Consider the following 21,860-nt stretch of genomic DNA (forward strand, 5'->3'; position numbering starts at 1 on the left):
GCACTTTGAGAATGTGTTGCTGAGAGAAAGAGAGAGAAACAGAAACAAAGAATGAGACAGAGACAGAGAGAGAGAGGAGAGAGAGAGAGAGCGAGAGATACACACTGCATTTCAGCCGAAATGCTACCTGATTCCCATTCATGTGAGTCATTATAAAATCATATTTTTGATTTGCAAGCGGTAAATTATCTTTGCTGTCAACGCCGTAGCTGCACATTTTCATCTTAGTATAAGCGAAGCAGCAGCATATCCTTGGTCGTCTGTGTTTGCGCTATAAAATAAGAGATGTGTGATACCTTTCTGCACTGGACGTTTACATGCTACTGCTACCACCACAGCATGTTCTACTGTCCACTGAACCAGACTCTAGGTTGCCATCGATTTCCAGCAGTGTGTGTGTGTGTGTGTAAGCGCGTGCGCGCGTTCGTGCTCCTGGAGACTCCGTACGGCTGTTCCGGCCCTGCCTGCATAGCTGATATGATGCTGGGTCTATTACTGTAGGGCAGGGAAAGCTCACTATTCTGGCTACGTCCCAAATGGCACCCTATCCCCTATATAGTACACTACTTTTTACCAGGGCCTATAGGGCTCAGTCAGAAGTAGCGCATAACGTAGGGAATAGGGTGCCATTTGGGACGTAGCCACTCACTACTTTGGCTGATCTCCCTCCAGGCACATTGGGGGAAGTAGGACAGCCAAGTGCAAGGGTAACCGACAAAAAGTTGATCCTAATATAGACTGGGACAATGTAGTCTATTGCTGTCAGCTGAGGCCATGCAGGGAGGCAGGCAGGGAGGGGTTCACTGAGTGGTCCAGACATTTAATCACTGCTGCTCTCATCTCTCTCAAGCACAAAAAACCTTGACCTTCACATTATACATCTCTGTGTGTGTGTGTGTGTGTGATTACACAACAGCCAGTACCAACTACCAATGAAAACAAAGGACATGAACTGTACTTTGTTTCACCTGATGATGCTTAAAGACCTCGATGAGAGGAATTACAGTGAAATTATGAGAACAAAGCAAATTATGGTCAGAGAATACAGACAGTTGCCCTATTCTATTTAAATTATATTATAATTTCCACGCTTGGTTACAAAGAAGAACTATGACAATGTAAATATATATGCATATGATGTGATTGAGAAATAGTTTGGTTGATTTCTTGTCAAATTAATCAGTTAGCTATCTACCATTGATAAGCTACAGCTAGCTGGTAGCTTCCTAGATAGTTAGCTCCCATGCCAATTTCAAGTCTTTCTAAACTAATGTCTGACTAACTCGGAAATATGAAGTTATTTCAGAATGAAAATTAACTAGCTAGCGCATCATGCTTTGTGACATTATGTTAGATAACTATCCTGGTGCACTCGTTCTTTCGTGAGCTGGCTGCTCGTTCGAAATGTTATAATTCTATCTGTTCAAAACAGTGGCAGCATGTGCAGCAGTGGTCATTCGCTTTTTGACATGCAAAAGTGAAATAGGTGTATTTATGCTGTTGTTCAAATGCACAAATCGCTTTATATATCTTCTCAAAGAAACTACTGGTAGTTCGAAAATTTGGCATCATATTTCTGTCTTGCTGCTTTGTTGACAACAACAACTACCTTGCACCCCGGGTATTCAGCCAATCAGTGGCCGCCACTGACACACACCACCCCCGCCCTTGGCCTGCCTTCAGTGCTTCTCTCTCTCACACATACACATGCACTTTGTTCACCTGATGATGCTTAAAGACCTCGATGAGAGGAATTACAGTGAAATTATGAGAACAAAGCAAATTATGGTCAGAGAATACAGACAGTTGCCCTATTCTATTTAAATTATATTATAACTTCCACGCTTGGTTACAAAGAAGAACTATGACAATGAATTCTAACGTTGGCAAAATGAGCGTTGACATTTATCATCTTATACACTTTAATTTGAAATGGGTTACCAGTAGCAGCCTTTCTCACATCGTTCATCTACTGCTCAGTGTTCAATGAAGGGATAAAAAAAATGAACATCCAATGTAAAGCACACTTCACACCATGGATGGCCTAGCAGACGGAATGACTTTGAGGAGATTGTGATTGGCAGCTCTGCTCTGTGACATCTGAGCATGAAAGCTGCTGTAGTGTACGGAGTACCGACTGACTGCAAAGTTGAATTAATTAGTCATAAAACGCTGCGTGAGTCTTCATGAAAATGTCTTATAAGTAACTTTCTAAAACAGTCATAACACTCATTGGAAATTACGCTGACTGCAATAGAGCAGTTCTCAAATGGACTACTTATAATTAATGTGTAATTAATAACTGTGGAAATAAGATTAGCCCAAATAAACACCCCTTACCTCGTACTGAGAAAGCCTTGGCTGGTGATTACCAAACATACTGCACGGCTGTAAGCTGAATATTTATATTGAGGACTGTTGAGTTGAGAGGTTTATTTATTTATTTTATTCTAATTTTTTAAACATTTTTACTTCCCAATTTACTTCTCATCGCTGCAACTCCCCAACGGGCTCCGAAACATGACCCGCCAAACCGTGCTTCTTAACACCTGTCCGCTTAACCCGGAAGCCAGCCGCACCAATGTGTCGGAGGAAACACTGTTCACCTGACGACCGAGTTCAGCCTGCAGGCGCCCGGCCCGCCACAAGGAGTCGCTAGGGCGTGATGAGCCAAGTAAAGCCCCCCCTTGCCAAACACTCCCCTAACCCAGACGACGCTGGGCCAATTGTGCGCCGCCCTATGGGACTCCTGATCACGGCCGGTTGTGATACAGCCCGGGATCGAACCCGGGTCTGTAGTGACGCCTCTAGCACTGCGATGCAGTGCCTTAGACCGCTGGCCACTCGGGAGGCCCCTCGAGCTGAGAGGTTTTACAGAAATCCCGGTTGGAGCATTCCCAGATTTACTGTTTATTCCCTGCTGATTCCAGGACTCTTCCAACCTGGATTTCTGAATTGGAAAGTTACCAGAATGTTGCAAACCTACCTGAGTGAAAATATAACGTCAACGAAGGTGTAGAACACAAATAGATCATATTGATGGATCAAGGATCCATTATCATTGTTGTAGTTTCTCTTCGTCATGTAGGTTAAGAAACACACTGGCATAGTTTGTACAGTACTTCCTCAAACAGTACACTAACGTTTACTCAACATCTGATGTTTCTGTTCACAAAAAGAAGGAGTGCACAAAACAACATGAACAATATCAAATAAAACCCCATTGATTATTCAAATTGCCACGGTACAGAAATGGGAAATGCTGTTTCCATGTGAAGCCGGCAGAAAGCGGCAGAATGCACTCTTCGTTTCAGACTCATAATAGGTGAGGACAGAACGCACAGCACCATCGTCTTTCTCTCACACACCTTGGCATGCAGCCATTTTCAGGCTTCCTTAGCACTGGCAGTATGTTCGAAATGGTTCATTATCCTAAGATGTACCTCTGGGGTAGCACCTATTATTCTCCACGACGCAATTGGTACTGTGAGGCGGGGTATTTGTGAATCACAACCTGGAGTAAAGGCTGCTGCCACACCATCATGGCCCTGCCATTCAAATTCAACACTCCCCAAGAAGCAGCTCAATGCACATTCAGAAGAGGAAAACTGAAAGCATTTCGGGAAAAGAGAAATTCAAGAAATAGTATTTTTCTTTTTGTTTCACCTTTTAAAGGGAGTAACTATAAGCTGACGTCTTCCTGGCCAAGGAAAAGCATGACATTTTCCTTTCATTTCTATTTCTCTCTCTCACAGAATACTTGAGCTCAAAGAGATTACCTTTCCCATTTCATTTAAAATGGAGAAACCTGGAGAAACAGTACCCACAAGTCATTGTATTTGATCTGATCTGTGCATGTTCTCATTTGCTCGACTTTCCTTTCTAACGAAACTTCAGGGTATCATCCATCCATTGCTTCAGTGCACTTTACCTAATGCTCTCTCTGTTCTCATGTATAATTCTAACTGTGGTCAGTCTCAGTGCTGACACCCCAGCCAGCCGTTTCCACGGCTCCCACAGTGTTCCTTTCAGCCACAGTGACCGCTTGTGCGTGAGAAGTGAAAGCAACCCGGCCAACACCCACCTACAGACATCACATCTAACCCTTACTGGGTTACAGATCTGAGAAGTCAGTGTCCACAGCCTTCTAGAGGAGTCCATCTCTCGCTCTCCCACTCTGTCCTTAGCCAGCCTGGTCTCGTAATGTAGGCTATATGCTTGAGCCAACTCTTCTTATCTTTGTCATGCCATACATGTTTGGCAGCAAAATGAATGAACACAGAGAGAGAGAAGTTGGCTAAAGCACAGACAAACTGGACCACCAGGCAGGTAGCCTAGCGGCTAAGTGCGTTGGGCCAGTAACTGAAAGGTCGCTGGTTTGAATCCCTGAGCCAACTAGGTGAAAAATATGTTGATGTGCCCTTGAAGAAGGCACTTTACCCTAATTGCTCCTGTAAGTTGCTCTGGATAGGAGTGTCTGCTAAATGACTAAAATGTAAATGTACAGAGCATGAGAATGAAGATCAAACAGATGTTTGACACAACCTCTCAGAGATAACCGTTGGTACATGAGGTTCTGTTGACTTCTAGCAAACTTATAAGAAGACTAAGAAGTGTCACATCAAAACAGCCGGCTGTAGGAAACTGGGACATCTACAGTTGAAGTCGGAAGTTTACATACACATTAGCCAAATACATTTAAACTCAGTTTCCACAATTCTTGACATTTAATCCTAGTAAAAATTCCCCTGTCTTAGGTCAGTTAGGATCACCACTTTATTTTAAGAATGTTAAATGTCGGAATAATAGTAGAGAGAATGATTTATTTCAGCTTTTAGTTCTTTCATCACATTCCCAGTGGGTCAGAAGTTTACATACACTCAATTAGTATTTGATAGCATTGCCTTTAAATTGTTTAACTTGGGTCAAACGTTTCGGGTAGCCTTCCACAAGCATCCCACAATAAGTTGGGGTAATTTTGGCCCATTCCTCCTGACAGACCTGGTGTAACGGAGTCAGGTTTGTAGGCCTCCTTGCTTGCACACACTTTTTCAGTTCTGCCCACAAATTTTCTATAGGATTGAGGTCAGGGCTTTGTGATGGCCACTCCAATACCTTGACTTTGTTGTCCTTAAGCCATTTTCATTGTCTTGAGATGTTGCTTCAATATATCCACATAATTGATGCCATCTATTTTGTGAAGTGCACCAGTCCCTCCTGCAGCAAAGCACCCCCACAGCATGATGCTACCACCCCGTGCTTCACGGTTGGGATGGTGTTCTTCGGCTTGCAAACAACCACCTTTTTCCTCCAAACATAACGATGGTCATTATGGCCAAACCGTAGTCTGGCTTTTTTATGGCGGTTTTGGAGCAGTGGCTTCTTTCTTGCTGAGCGGCCTTTCAGGTTATGTCGATATAGGACTCGTTTTACTGTGGACATAGATACCTTTGTACCTGTTTCCTCCAGCATCTTCACAAGGTCCTTTGCTGTTGTTCTGGGATTGATTTGCACTTTTCGTACCAAAGTACGTTCATCTCTAGGAGACAGAATGCGTCTCCTTCCTGAGCGGTGTGACGGCTGCGTGGTCCCATGGTGTTTATACTTGCGTACTATTGTTTGTATAAATGAACGTGGTACCTTCAGGCATTTGGATATTGCTCCCAAGGATGAACCAGACTTGTTGAGGTCTACCATTTTTTTTCTGAGGTCTTGGCTGATTTCTTTTGATTTTCCCATGATGTCAAGCAAAGAGGCACTGAGTTTGAAGGTAGGCCTTGAGATACATCCACAGGTACACCTCCAATTGACTCAAATTATGTCAATTAGCCTATCAGAAGCTTCTAAAGCCATGACATCATTTTCTGGAATTTTCCAAGCTGATTAAAGCCACAGTCTGACCCACTGGAATTGTGATATAGTGAATTATAAGTGAAATAATCTGTCTGTAAACAATTGTTGTAAAAAGTACTTGTGTCATGCACAGTATGCACTCACAGTATCCATTGTCATTCTCCATTGACTGTAACAGCAAGAATGAAATGTGATAGAAAAGGCAGAGAAAATAAGCGTTCTCTGTATTTTTTACTCACAAAAATGTTGCTAGCCTGACCTTTCCAGTCCTTTCCAAAAGGAAATTAGAGAGCTGTGAAACAGATTGGATGAAAATGGGCTGTGGCTGTTCTATGGCTTCAAGGTGTGTGTGTGTGTGTGTGTGTGTGTGTGTGTGTGTGTGTGTGTGTGTGTGTGTGAGTGAGTGAGTGAGTGAGTGAGTGAGTGAGTGAGTGAGTGAGTGAGTGAGTGAGTGAGTGAGTGAGTGAGTGAGTGAGTGAGTGAGTGAGTGAGTGAGTGAGTGAGTGAGTGAGTGAGAGAGTGAGAGAGTGAGAGAGAGAGAGAGAGAGAAGAGTTATGGGCTTTGTATCTGATCTTTCTGATCCCTATCCTTCTCTAGGAGAGGAGAGGGCCCTTTATAGCCTCCCCTCCCCGGTCCCCTGCCTTCCAAAGCCATGCCAGAGATTAAGAGATGTGTGTGCAATCTGTTGGATATTGCTCAAGGATAAGGCAACCAAGCATTAGACTGCAGTTACTTCTTGTTCAAGTCAAGGCAGTTCACGTCACCTGTGCCATTTCCAATCAGCAACCTCTTTTTGGTGGGCCTCCGTTCCACTCCTCGCCTGCCCGCAATCCCAAGGAAGGAAGGACTCACAGGTCCAATCATATGGAAACAGACAGTCTTCAACTGACAAACGACACATACAGCCACTGGCACTGCATTGACGTTAAGAATACGTTTTGGAGTGAGACCTACACATCAAACCAAAGCCTTTTTAGCCAAAACAAGTGACTAACAGAGGCAGAAACTGGGTACAACTAACCCTGAAAGCATGTCTGTCCTTTCTTCTTTTAACAGCCTCTAGAGATAATTAAGTACAAATAGGACAACATAAGAAGAACATATTCAATGATATCCATGTAAGTTCATTAAAAACAGACAGATGCTCCCAGAGGTGCTAAAAAAACACCAAAAAAAGCCTTTGAGGACGGTAATAAATTATAAGCTTAATATTTTACAAACTGAGTTTTCTTTTCTTCCTCAATCTTTCAATGAATTTCGCTAATATATTTATGAATTGCAGTCAAGTTTGTTTATGAGGAGCAAAGTAGTCTGAGATGTGTCTAACTGCGTCAACATGAAGCAGTGCCCCTGGAGATGCCAACCTCTGTACAGACCAGCAGATGCCAACCTGTGTAGACGTCAGCCCTGGGCACGTCCCTGCTCCCCGATCCCCCTCATCTGTCTCACTCTCTTTCTGTCTCTCTCTCTGTCCTTGTCTCTCTCCCTCTCTGTCTGTCTCTCTCTCCATTTCTCTCTACGTTTGTCTCTCCGTCTCTCTCTCTCCGTATGTCTCTCTGTTTCTCTCTCATTCTCTCTCTGTCTCTGTCTGCTACTGGGCCTGGATGTCCTCAGCAGTTACTCAGCAGGCAGGTAGAGGAGCCCCAGACACAGTTTCACATCAAATTTCTCTGCACAGGTAAAGCGGGCCTGAGGAGGAATGGCCTCATGCTGTGACTGTGGCCCCCGAGTCTCCTCCTATCTGGTTGTAGTAGGATGACTCCTGTCTCCTCACTGGAGCTTCACAGAGGAACATCAGTGGGAGGGGGAGTACAAAGTAATAATGTAACATGAAGTCTGACTGACTGTTGTCTCAAAACAACATGTTGCTATGATCCAATTAGACTAATACTGAGCAACTCCCGATCTAGCTAAGTAGTGTTATTTTCTAACAAACAAAACCAATATCAATAGGAACGCTTATTACTCCAGCATGCACAAAAGCCTACATTTGGAAATCTACTGTCGCAAAACTCTGCATAGCTAGGCAATACGCCACCTTGCAGGGATATGATATGTTCAACCCTCCACATTTTGTATCTTTATTTTGGACACCCTGAACACAAAACAGTTTTGCTATCATCCCATGGAAGATGGGTCATTGCGAAACATGTTGCCAAAGGGATGTGGGATTAATTTTGATGCACCATTTAACCTCTGCGATAACAGCTCTCTCTCTCTCACACACACACACACACACACACACACACACACACACACACACACACACACACACACACACACACACACACACACACACAAGCCACAGCCCAGTTTCATCCAATCTGTTTCACAGCTCTCAAATTTCCTTTTGTAAAGGACTGGAAAGGTCAGGCTAGCAACATTTTTGTGAGTAAGAAATACAGAGAACGCTTATTTTCTCTGCCTTTTCTATCACATTTCATACTTGCTGTTACAGTCAATGGAGAATGACAATGGATAGTGTGAGCATCAAGGGATAACATTATGGTAACCATAGCCTTAGACAAGGTGATAAATGCACAGGATGGAGGAACTTTTCTGCCAACTTCTAATGAGTTCAGCCGCTGGGATGTGTTCAGCCGCTGGGATGTGTTCAGCCGCTGGGATGTGTTCAGCCGCTGGGATGTGTTCAGCCGCTGGGATGTGTTCAGCCGCTGGAATGTGTTCAGCCGCTGGAATGTGTTCAGCCGCTGGGATGTGTTCAGCCGCTGGGATGTATTCAGCCGCTGGGATCTGTTCAGCCGCTGGGATGTGTTCAGCCACTGGGATGTGTTCAGCCACTGGGATGTGTTCAGCCACTGGGATGTGTTCTACCACTGGGATGTGTCCTATTACTGAGATATGTTCAGCCACTGGTTAACTTCACTCTCTCCCACTGCTGAAACCGGATCCCTCTCCTCTCCTCCCCTGGAACTCTATCCTGCTACTGCCCATGAAGGGTTGATTTAAACACCACTAATTAAATAGGAGTGGAGCTCTGATGAGATATTCAATCAGCCCAAGTCTTCCCCTGTCGCTAATTGTATCCTCTTTAATGGCTTCTTCATTGAGTTACAGGGCCCGGCTCTAAGGATGACATTTTAACTGTCCTTCGGGGGCAATGTACCTATTAGTAACAAATGCCACTAGGCTGATCCAGCACAGTAGCAGATGGACATGGCCATGACAGTCTTCTCTTCTTCTCTTGTGATTTGCTACCATTTATTGTCTGTGAGTGGATTGGCTGCAGACTGAGCATGTCAGCTTGTTAGAGCAGTGTAGTGAACTGACTGTCATGGCTTGCATCCCAAATGGCATCCTATTTGGGCCCATAGGGCTCTTGTCAATAGTAGTGCACTAGGGAATATGGTTTCATTTGAGATGCATCCATAGTGTCTGTGGACAGGACTCCAGTTTAAATTAAGGCCAGGCACCACACCCTCAGAGTACTTTTTTTTCTCAGTTTAATCATATCACAATCAACTTTTACCAGTTGAATGTAGACACAAATATAATACCTTTTTGTAAAAAAAATATGAAATATTTTATTAAAATATGCAAATGAGGTGATATCTCAAAATATGCACATATTCACATATTGCGGCCAAAAAAAATCTGGACACTGGATGACGTCAGCCTAAATATTTTGGTTTCATTTTGTTAAGACACTCCAGGACCAAACTTGTCCAGAGCAGACTGTGGAAAAATACTTTTTTCATCTTCCAATCTGTAAAATACTAAAGACGTACGTAAAATGCATGTTTGCCATGTCTTTCCAAAGAAAATGTTATCTAGAATAAAATATTTACAACATATCAACATATCCCTCTGGGCAAGTCGAGAGAATATATCTAAGGATAACCACACACAATTTGGTGAATGCAGATGCTTCTGAAGCTGAGAAGAATGTGTTGGCGTTTGGGAAGAGTCTGACTTTCAGGAAATGGCAGTTAAAGACAAGTACAGTGCCTTGCAAAAGTATTCATCCCCCTTGGAGTTTTTCCTATTTTGTTGCATTACAACCTGTAATTTAAATAGATGTTTATTTGGATTTCATGTAATGGACATACACAAAATAGTCCAAATTGGTGAAGTGAAATGAAAAATATAACTTTCTAATTCTAAAAAATAATTAACGGAAAAGTGATGTATTCACCCCTTTGCTATGAAGCCCCTAAACAAGATCTGGTGCAACCAATTACCTTCAGAAGTCACATATTTAGTTAAATAAAGTCCACCTGTGTGCTATCTAAGTGTCTCATGATCTCAGGATATATACACACCTGTTCTTAAAGGCCCTAGAGTCTGCAACACCACTAAGCAAGGGGCACCACCAAGCAAGCGGCACCATGAAGACCAAGGAGCTCTCCAAACAGGTCGGGGACAAAGTTGTGGAGAAGTACAGATCAGGGTTGGGTTATAAAAAAAAATCTGAAACTTTGAACATCCCATGGAGCACCATTAAATCCATTATTAAAAAATTGAAAGAATATGGCACCACAACCCAACAAACCTGCCAAGAGAGGGCCGCCCACCAAAACCCACGGACCAGGCAAGGAGGGCATTAATCAGAGAGGCAACAAAGAGACCAAAGCCTGAAGGAACTGCAAAACTCCACAGCGGAGATTGGAGTATTTGTCCATAGGACCACTTTAAGCCGTACAGTCCACAGAGCTGGGCTTTATGGAAGAGTGGCCAGAAAAAAGCCATTGCTTCAAGAAAAAATAAGCAAACACGTTTGGTGTTCGCCAAAAGCCATGTGGGAGACTCCCCAACCATATAGAAGAAGGTACTCTGGTCAGATGAGACTAAAATTGAACTTTTTGGCCATCAAGGAAAATGTCTGGCGCAAACCCAACACCTCTCATCACCCCAAGAACACCATCCCCACAGTGAAGCATGGTGGTGGCAGCATCATGCTGTGGGGAATTTGTAAGTCGCTCTGGATAAGAGCGTCTGCTAAATGACTAAAATGTTAAAATTAATTAAAATGTTGATGACAGTAGTATGATAAACTAAAGAAAATATACATTTTCATCAACACTAACATTAATGGACCAAAAAACCAACACATCTCAAAATTGATAGGTAGAAGCAAAAATGTAATTTCAGCCTGTGGTGCCTGGCCTTAAGTGAAGGGGATTGCTGCTGCATACAAGACCACCCACCCACATTATGTAACTAATACGTAAGCATAACTGCTCACACACTGCGTCCTTTCAAAGAAAGTAAATGATAACAATGAAAAACCATGCTCTAAAACAATCCTATCATTTCTTAATATACTCTCTTTGTAATTCCATTGAAAAGCAACAACAAAGGTTATTCCAGGTAGTAATATATTAAATATGCATATATTCCCGCCCCGCTTGCTGTATGTCAAAGCTGCTTTGCTTTTCATCCAAATGATAGAGCATTCAATTATCTCGCTCAGTTATTTTTGACAGGATTATGCTGATAGCAGAGGCCTGTGACGTTATCAGATATTAAAAAACTTGCTCATCGTGGGATGTTCAAGGCTGAGAGAAACTGAGTGATGCTCCATCTCCGATACTCATTATTTGTAGTTTGAGTCATAGTTTGATTCAATCAATTATACGGTAAAAAATATATTATACATTTTAGACAATACAAACCCAGCCCAAAGCCCAGCCTTAACTACACTGGACGACACAGACCATCAACCTTAGCTATGAAAGGCGGACCAGTGCAGTTTTCCGGTCTGGTGTGTTGCTCAGTGATGCTGCTGCATCCAGCAGCACGGACACTGAGCATGAGAGCACAGCAGAACACAACAGCTGTTGGGAAGTGACCAATGATATAGCTTTCACTGCTAACACAGAGAATACACTGATTACAGAGGACGGTGATCCACAATACACAACAGCATGGGAGCTTTGATCTTGAAAGCAGTTGAAAAGGTAAAATAGAGCCATAGAAAACATAAATATTTGCCTCAGCTACCTCCAGCAGCCTATTTCCCTAGTTGCCATTTTTGGAGGCTGCTTATTTTGTGCAGTCTGTTCATGTAGGGAAATTAATAACTACTAATCCCCCTATCGAGGATTGCACACACGCTACAGTGGGTAATATAGTAATACATTTTACTGGTCTGCATGAAGTATTTCTTTATATATAGCTTGGATGTTTTGATATTTATGTAAACTCGTAGTCATCAAAGAGAACTCGCTATGTGAGAAATCCAACAGCAAAGTTATTGCTCAAAACCACTGAACATAGGACATGTTTCTACCTAGAGCATTGAAGCTGGACCAACAAGGCATCTCAAATAGATTCATTTCCATGTAAATGGACAATAAAGTTATCGTATCATATAGTATAGAATCGTAGCTAAATCTATAGGACTCAAAGTCAAAGTGGGATAATGAATAGATCCTCTACCACAGGGTTTCCCAAACTCTGTCCTGGGCCCCCCCCCCCCCTGGGTGATAGTGAATAGGGTGCCATTTGGGACGTAGCCTAAACAATGTAAAACACAGGCAGGGTTCTGTACAGTGATAAGGACTAATCACCTTCTCTGGAAGTGCAGACTAAGGCAAGAGGGAGAGAAGCAGGGCAGCCAGAGGGAGAGGACAGCAACACAATTAGACCCAACCAAATAAATGAGAAAACAAAAAGAGAATTACTTGACACATTGGAAAGAATTAACAAAAAAACAGAGCAAACTAGAATGCTATTTGGCCCTAAACAGAGAGGACACAGTGGCAGAATACCTGACCACTGTGACTGACCCAAACTTAAGGAAAGCTTTGACTATGTACAGACTCAGTGAGCATCGCCTTGCTATTGAGAAAGGCCGCCGTAGGCAGACCTGGCTCTCAAGAGAATACAGGCTATGTGCACACTGCCCACAAAATGAGGTGGAAACTGAGCTGCACTTCCTAACCTCCTGTCAAATGTATGACCATATTAGAGACACATATTTCCCTCAGATTACAGAGAAAACAAACCCAATTTTGATAAACTCCCTTATCTACTGGGTGAAAACCCACAGTGTGCCATCACAGCAGCAAGATTTGTGACCTGTTGCCACAAGAAAAGGGCAACCAGTGAAGAACAAACACCATTGTTAATACAACCCATATTTATGTTTATTTATTTTCCCATTTGTACTTTAACTATTTGCACATTGTTACAACTCTGTATATATACATAATATGACATTTGAAATGTCTTTATTCTTTTGGAACTTCTGAGTGTAATGTTTACTGTTAATATTTATTGTTTATTTCACTTTTATTTACTATCTACTTAACATATGTTTCCAATGCCAATAAAGCCCTTAAATTGAATTGAAATTGAATTGGAGAAAGAATGAAACAGAAACATAGAAAAGAGAGGAGGAGGAGGAGTGAGAGGGATAGAGCTCTTTCCTCAGAGGAGTCCTTATCAGGTCCAGAGGAGAAGATCTCCTTGACTGATAGCTAGCAGACTGAGACTAATCACACTTGAGACCTGAGTCCGAGGCACGTCTCCTGACTGATCTACACACTCACTCTAACTGAGACATACTACTTCAATACAGCTCTGTTCCTCACTGATCTACACACTCCCAATCTGACACTACTGCAATGGCCCTATTCTCACCGCCACCGTCTCCCCACAACACCAATGGATCTCAACGTCAAATGCCCAGCGTACACACATTGATATGATAATATTATATAAACCCTTATTTCACAGAAATATAATAATACTGTAACCACTGTGATTGTGCAGAAAGCTGATGAAACACAAATGCTGCATGTTTTATCCTGATGCAGAACAGAAAGCAAACCTGCAAATAGCTTAACAACTGTTTGTCTCTGTTTCTTTGTCTTGGCTCAGTGAAAGCTTTGAGTCAGCATAGATAGGCGCACAGATGCTAGCTAGCACAAACCCAATTGCACATCACCACCACCCATTTCCCCTGTAGTTCCTCTCAGACAAGAAGGAAAACCTTAAGCACAAGCATAACCAGTCGAACATGTATCTGGTGTGGCTCAGTTGGTAGAGCATGGTGCTTGCAACGCCAGTGTTGTGAGTTTGATTCCCACGGGGGACCGGTACGGAGAAAATAAAAAGTATGCACTCACTAATGTAAGTCGCTTTGGATAAGAGTGTCTGCTAAATGACTAAAATGTATCGACCGGGGACTGACAGCAGAACATAAAGGTGTAAAAAATGCCATGTACTCTGATTTACATGGGAGACTTGAGATGTATCTCTCATGTTGCACCCTATTCACTTAATAGTGCATTACTTTTGACCAGAGCCCACTGTGATTTCCAAAAGTAGTGCATTACATAGGGAATACCCACTGCGCACAGACGTCAATTCAACGTCTATTCCACATTGGTTCAACGTAATTTCATTGAAATGACGTGGAAACAACGTCAGAGGAAGGCCTTAATAATTGTCAAAGACTCCAGCAACCCTAGTAATAGAAGGTTCTCTCTGCTACCGCACGGCAAGCGGTACCGGAGCGCTAAGTCTAGGTCCAAAAGGCTTCTTAACAGCTTCTACCCCCAAGCCATAAGACTCCTGAAAAGCTAATCATGGCTACCCATACTATTTGCATTTGCACTTTAACTCTACCCACATGTACATATTACCTCAATTACCTCGACTAACCGGTGCCCCCGCACATTGACTCTGTACCGGTACCCCCTGTACATAGCCTCCCTACTGTTATTTTATTTTACTGCTGCTCTTTAATTATTTATTATTTGTATTTTTTACTTATCACTTTTTTTCTTAACTGCATTGTTGGTTAAGGGCTTGTAAGTAAGCATATCACTGTAAGGTCTACACCTGTTGTATTCGGCGCATGTGGCAAATAAAGTTTGATTTGATTTGATTCAACCTGTGTGTTACCAGTGGGTAGGGTGCCATTTGGGATGCGGCCTAAATGTGCTCTTTTCACTTAACAGAAAGCTGCTCTGCTCTGGCAACCTGTGGCTTTCAGTTCATTGTCACTTCCACGTCGGGTGGTTCAGCCAAGCAGAAATGTGTTCCTACATATCTATTCACCACTGACAAGAGGCAAGAAGGTCAAGACACAGGGGTAGGAATCAATGACAGGAATGTCCATTACAACAGAAAGGTTTAACACTCCTCTGACTATGAGAGATGAGATGAGTTCGTATCTATGGGGCCATGCATTTTTCTTGATATCCAATTCTTACTATTGTAAAAGTGTGAACACACATATGTATAATTTACACTACTACACTCTTTGAAAAAAGGGTTCCAAAAGGGTTCTTCGGCTGTCCCCATAGGATAACCCTTTTTGGTTCCAGGTAGAATAATTTTTGGTTCCAGGTAGAACCTTGGGTTCTACATGGAACCCAAAAAGGTTCTACCTGGAGCCAAAAAGTGTTCTTCAAAGGGTTCTCCTATGGGGACAGCCGAAGAACCCTCTTAGGTTCTAGATAGCACCTTTTTGTTCTAAGAGTGTAGAGGCAGTGTAGTACTCACATTGTCTGTTCTGAGTTTCTTAGCTGGGCAGCCTCCATCCACGGGATGTAGCATGTAATACAGTCTTACTTTATTGGCATGTTTCCGGCTCTAGAAAGGAAAAAATAGGAGATAAACACAATAAATATTAGAAACATCATGAAAAGACCATCATTCAGATTTTTCTTGATCTGACCCCCCCAAAGCGTCCATCCCCCCCCGAAGCTTTCACATGAATTGCATGTCTAGATTAAAGATATATTGAATGTCTAGATTGCATGTATTGAACGTCTTCCAAAAGCACTGTGTCATACTGCGCATCTGAGAACTGTGTGGTTGAACGATTCAGACTTGCTAAGAGATTGTATTATGAAAAGAAAAACCTTGTGACTAACCGAATGGCACACTATTCCCTAAATCAAAAGTGGTACACTATATAGAGAATATATATATATATATATACACATACATACTGAACAAAAATATAAAACGCAACATTTAAAGTGTTGGTCACGTGTTTCATGAGCTGAAATAAAAGATCCCAGAAATGTTCCATACAAACAAAGTTAGTGAGCATTTCTCCTTTCCCAATCCATCCACCTGACAGGTGTGGCATATCAAGAAGCTGATTAAACAGCATGATCATTACACAGATGCACCTTGCGCTGGGAACAATAAAAGGCCACCCTAAAATGTGCAGTTTTGTCACACAACACAATGCTACAGATGTCTCAAGTTGAGGGAACACGCAATTGGCATGCTGACTGCAGGAAAGTCCACCACAGCTGTTGCCAGAGAATTGAATGTTCATTTATCTACCATAAGCCGCCTCCAACATTGTTTTAGAGAATTTGGCAATACCAGCCTCACAATCGCAGACCACATGTAACCACGCCAGCCCAGGACCTCCCCATTCGGCTTCTTCACCTGCTGGATCGTCTGAGACCAGCCACCCGGACAGCTGATGAAACTGTGGTTTTGCACAACCGAAGAATTTCTGCACAAACTGTCAGAAACCGTCTCAGGGAAGTTCATCTGGTGCTCTTTGTCCTCCCCAGGGTCTTGACCTGACTGCAGTTCGGTGTCATAGTCAAATTCAGTGGGCAAATGCTCACCTTCGATGGCCACTGGCACGCTGGAAAAGTGTGCTCTTCACGGATGAATCCCGGTTTCAACTGTACCGGGCAGATGACAGACAGCATGTATGGCATCATGTAGGCGAGCAGTTTGCTGATGTCAACGTTCTGAACAAAATGCCCCATGGTGGCGGTGTGGTTTTGGTATGGGCAGGCATATGCTACAGACAACGAACACAATTGCATTTTATCAATGGCAATTTGAATGCACAGAGATACCGTGACGAGATCCTGAGGCCCATTGTTGTGCCATTAATCCGCTGCCATCACCTCATGTTTCAGCATAATAATGCACAGCCCCATGTCGCAAGGATCTGTACACAATTCCTGGAAGTTGAAAATGTCCCAGTTATCCCATGGCCTTCATACTCACCAGACATGTCACCCATTGAACATGTTTGGGATGCTCTGGATCGACGTGTATGACAGGGTGTTCCAGTTCCTGCCAATATCCAGCAACTTCGCACAGCCATTGAAGAGGAGTGGGACAACATTCCACAGGCCACATTCAACAGGCTGATCAACTATATGCGAAGGAGATGTTTCGTGCTGCGTGAGGCAATTGGTGGTCACACCAGATACTGACTGGTTTTCTGATCCACGTCCCTACCTTTTTCTAAAGGTATCTATGACCAACAGATGCATATCTGATTCCCAGTCATGTGAAATCCATAGGTTAGGGTTAATTTCAATTGACTGATTTCCTTAAATGAACTGTAACTAAGTAAAGTCTTTGGAATTGTTGCATGTTGCATTTATATTTTTGTTCAGTGTATATAGAGAGAATATACACTGAGTGTACAAAACATTAGGAACATCATAATATTGAGTTGCACTTCCTTTTGCCCTCAGAACAGCCTCAATTCGTCGGGCCATGGACTCTACAAGGTATCAACAGCGTTCCACAGTGATGCTGGCCCATGTTGACTCTAATGCTTCCCACAGATGTGTCAAATTGGCTGGATGTCCTTTGGGTGGTGGACCATTCTTGATACACACAGGAAACTGTTGAGCGTGAAAAACCCAGCAGCGTTGCAGTTCTTGACACAAACCGGTGCACCTGGCACCTAATACCATACTTGGTTCAAAGGTACTTAAATCTTTTGTCTTGCCCATTCCGCCACTGAATGGAACACATACATAATCCATGTCGCAATTGTCTCATGGCTTAAAACTCCTTCTTTAACCTGTCTCCTCCCCTTCATCTACACTGATTGAAGTGGATTTAACAAATGACATCAATAAGGGATCATAGCCTTCACCTGGATTCACCTGGTCAGTCTATGTCATGGAAAGAGCAGGTGTTCCTAAAGTTTTGTACACTCAGTGTACATATTGAGAGAGAATATATGGTGCAATTTGGGACCCAGGCTGTCTGACACTGGATCTCATTAATAATTACTACAGCTTCCATTAAAGGAGCAAGAGGCCCTCATCACATCACAGACCCATTGATCCCTCCACTTTGGCAGCAGACAGACAGAGCTGCTTTTGGGCTGGGGTGGGAATGGATGAAGGAAAAGAGGGGTGAGGTGAGGACAGAGTGATGGAGGGAGGAAGCGAGGGAGAGGACAATTGATTCCCCATTCAGTTTATCTTCAAATAACTTCACTACAGGTTTACAGATTGCCAGCTCCCAAAAATGAAAGAAGGGGTCAAAGAAGAGGTTGAAGTGCACCAGTGAAGTATTCAATGCAGGAATTACTTTTAAAAACCTTAATTTCATCTTGAAAAGAGAGGTAGAGTTTCTCTTTCCACTCTGTGCATCCCAAATGGCACCCTATTCCCTATATAGTGCACTACTTTTGACCAGGGTCCAGGGCTATGGTCAAAAGTAGTGCCCTATATAGGGAATACTGTGTAATTTAGGACACACCCACAGAGATGGCAGACAAATGCATATTGTCAGCTCAGATGGAGGAGATTGCTCCTGAGAAATCTATTTGTTTTTCTTGTCCTTCTTGTTTCCGGCTGGGCTAATGCACCCTGAGCCTGAGAAAGGAACTATCAGGCATCAGTTGCAGGAGGAAGGTTATTGAGACTCAAACACATAACAGGAAGGGAATGAAACAATCATTCAGAGGCTCTCTCTCTGCCAATCTCTCAGTATGCTCCGAGAGCATTTTCCTCTGATACTGTCTCTTCCTTAGATATCATTTGTGACACTCTCCTTTGTTGCATCCATCTGCACCGTCTGACATGAACTAAGGGGCTGTTCTACTTCTACTAACTAGTGCATTGGAACACAGCCTACATACAACCAACCCAATGGCAAGAGAAGAAGACCTAAAGGCACTAAAAGACACACACTGCCCACAAGGATCTGGTCAAAAGTAGTGCACTATGTAGGGGAAATGTTGTCATTTGGGACGCAAACTATAAATGGGGATAGGAGCCTGGGGAAACTCAGAAGAACATATGGTTGTGGAGGATGAGTGAAAAGCCAATGTGAGAAGAGTGAAACCTGCTCATAGAGAATCTCCACTTCTGATGGCATTGGTGATGATATCTCTATGGGGAGTCTAAAACTCCAAAAGGCAACAGGGACTGTAATCTCCTTGGCAGTGCTGTATTGTATATGGGCTAGTAGTATATGCCCAACAGAGCTTGCCTTGCTTTCCTCTCGATTGCAACCAGCCGCTGCAGCCGATATAAATAAACTACCGGTAGCAGGAAGGAAGTCCCAGGTGCCTTTGTTTTTACAAGGCTGGCACTAAATGCACGGTTGACATAATCAGGACTGAAAAAAAATCCATATTGCATTACCACTACATCAGTGAGCTGATCAGAGAGGCTATATGGTCTCTGTGCCCTGGGGGAGGAGGGAAGGGAGGGGGAGATACCTCTGGATATAATCTACTCCCTGCCCAATGGCCCCCAGGCAGATTCCCCAGCTCAGCCACCCTATGGTCTGGTCCTTATGTCTGCACACTAGAGGCAGTCTGCATCCCAAACGGCACATATAGTGCACTACTTGGGCTCTGGTCAATAGGGAATAGGGTGGCAGTTGGGAGGCAGACACAGAGACCAGGGGGCGAGACTGCATGAAACAAAATAATACAAATATCATCATGATGGTAAAATAGTTGTGATTCTGTTGATGTTCCTTGTGTCTGAAGTGATTAGAGTACTAGTAAACTATGCAACACCTTAGCATTTTCTATAAATCTAGATTCCACAACATTCATTTTTGTTTGCATGACTGTGGCATTCCTATATATGTTTTAGTTATGTTGGATGCTACAAGTCAATACTGCTTGCTCACTCACAGCCAGAATGTGACCTGTTAGCAACATCTGCAGTCATCATAGTGAACTAACTGCTTGCTAATATGGCTGTTACTGTTATGTAACGTCATGGCAGACCAGTCGGCCTACTGATTTTGCTCGGACAAGTGGGCCTGCTCAGTAATGGAGCAGGCTAGCAGCCCTTGAGGAGACCTCATTACGTAAAGAAGTCAGAGTCAGACAAACCAGCATTGACACAGAATGGGTCAGGTAAACTCCAGAGAGGCACTCCAGAGAGGATGGGGTTGTGGCTGAGCGGCTGTCACATCGCTGAATCCCCTTCCTGTGTGTGTGCGTGTGTGTTTGTGTGTGTGTACAGTGAAGGAAAAAAGTATTTGATCCCCTGCTGATTTTGTACGTTTGCCCACTGACAAAGAAATGATCAGTCTATAATTTTAATGGTAGGTTTATTTGAACAGTGAGAGACAGAATAACAACAATAAAATCCTGAAAAACGCATGTCAAAAATGTTAGAAATTGATTTGCATTTTAATGAGGGAAATAAGTATTTGACCCCCTCTCAATCAGAAAGATTTCTGGCTCCCAGGTGTCTTTTATACAGGTAACGAGCTGAGATTAGGAGCACACTCTTAAAGGGAGTGCTCATAATCTCAGCTTGTTACCTGTATAAAAGACACCTGTCCACAGAAGCAATCAATCAATCAGATTCCAAACTCTCCACCATGGCCAAGACCAAAGAGCTCTCCAAGGATGTCAGGGACAAGACTGTAGACCTACACAAGGCTTGAATGGGCTACAAGACCATCGCCAAGCAGCTTGGTGAGAAGGTGACAACAGTTGGTGCGATTATTCACAAATGTAAGAAACACAAAATAACTGTCAATCTCCCTCGGCCTGGGGCTCCATGAAACATCTCACCTCGTGGAGTTGCAATGATCATGAGAACGGTGAGGCATCAACCCAGAACTACACGGGAGGATCTTGTCAATGATCTCAAGGCAGCTGGGACCATAGTCACCAAGAAAACAATTGGTAACACACTATGCCGTGAAGGACTGAAATCCTGTAGCGCCTGCAAGGTCCCCCTGCTCAAGAAAGCACATATACAGGGCCGTCTGAAGTTTGCCAATGAACATCTGAATGATTCAGAGGAGAACTGGGTGAAAGTGTTGTGGTCAGATGAGACCAAAATCGAGCTCTTTGGCATCAACTCAACTCACCGTGTTTGGAGGAGGAGGAATGCTGCCTATGACCCCAAGAACACCATCCCCACCGACAAACATGGAGGTGGAAACATTATGCTTTGGGGGTGTTTTTCTGCTAAGGGGACAGGACAACTTCACAGCATCAAAGGGACAATGGACAGGGCCATGTACCGTCAAATCTTGGGTGAGAACCTCCTTCCCTCAGCCAGGGCATTGAAAATGGGTCGTGGATGGGTATTCCAGAATGACAATGACCCAAAACACACGGCCAAGGCAACAAAGGAGTGGCTCAAGAAGAGGCACATTAAGGTCCTGGAGTGGCCTAGCCAGTCTCCAGGCCTTAATCCCATAGAAAATCTGTGGAGGGAGCTGAAGGTTCGAGTTGCCAAACGTCAGCCTCGAAACCTTAATGACTTGGAGAAGATCTGCAAAGAGGAGTGGAACAAAATCCCTCCTGAGATGTGTGAAAACCTGGTGGCCAACTACAAGAAACGTCTGACCTCTGTGATTGCCAACAAGGGTTTTGCCACCAAGTACTAGTTCATGTTTTGCAGAGGGGTCAAATACTTATTTCCCTCATAAAAATGCAAATCAATTTATAACATTTTTGACATGCGTTTTTCTGGATTTTGTTGTTGTTATTCTGTCTCTCACTGTTCAAATAAACCTACAATTAAAATTATAGACTGATCATGTCTTTGTCAGTGGGCAAACTTACAAAATCAGCAGGGGATCAAATACTTTTTTCCCTCACTGTATGTGTACGCGTGAATAAATATAGTAATGTTACATACAGCTCTCCTCTGTCCGCTAGAAAAATGCCAAGCATTGACCACATTCTGGGACAAATTATCTCATTAATTATATGTTGTTTACTTCAAAAGCAGCAAGCTAACTGTGTGTTGATGAGGACATGACTGCATGTGCATTTGCAGGGAGTTCAAAAGATTAGAAAACT

The 21,860-nt window shown here is 43.1% G+C and overlaps 1 protein-coding gene across 1 annotated transcript in view; it reads right to left on the reverse strand.

Moving 5' to 3' along the window:
- LOC311144764 (zinc finger matrin-type protein 4-like) overlaps positions 1-21,860 on the reverse strand; it is a gene marked incomplete at its 5' end in the record, with an annotated part of 162,115 nt that overhangs the window by 81,201 nt on the left and 59,054 nt on the right. Inside the window, one exon of the mRNA XM_084180867.1 lies at positions 15,335-15,424. Within this exon, the coding sequence (XP_084036993.1) occupies positions 15,335-15,424 (90 nt within the window). The remainder of the gene's footprint in view (positions 1-15,334; positions 15,425-21,860) is intronic.

Source organism: Coregonus lavaretus, assembly GCF_964263955.1.
Source record: "Coregonus lavaretus genome assembly, chromosome: 17".
Taxonomy (NCBI): domain Eukaryota; kingdom Metazoa; phylum Chordata; class Actinopteri; order Salmoniformes; family Salmonidae; genus Coregonus; species Coregonus lavaretus.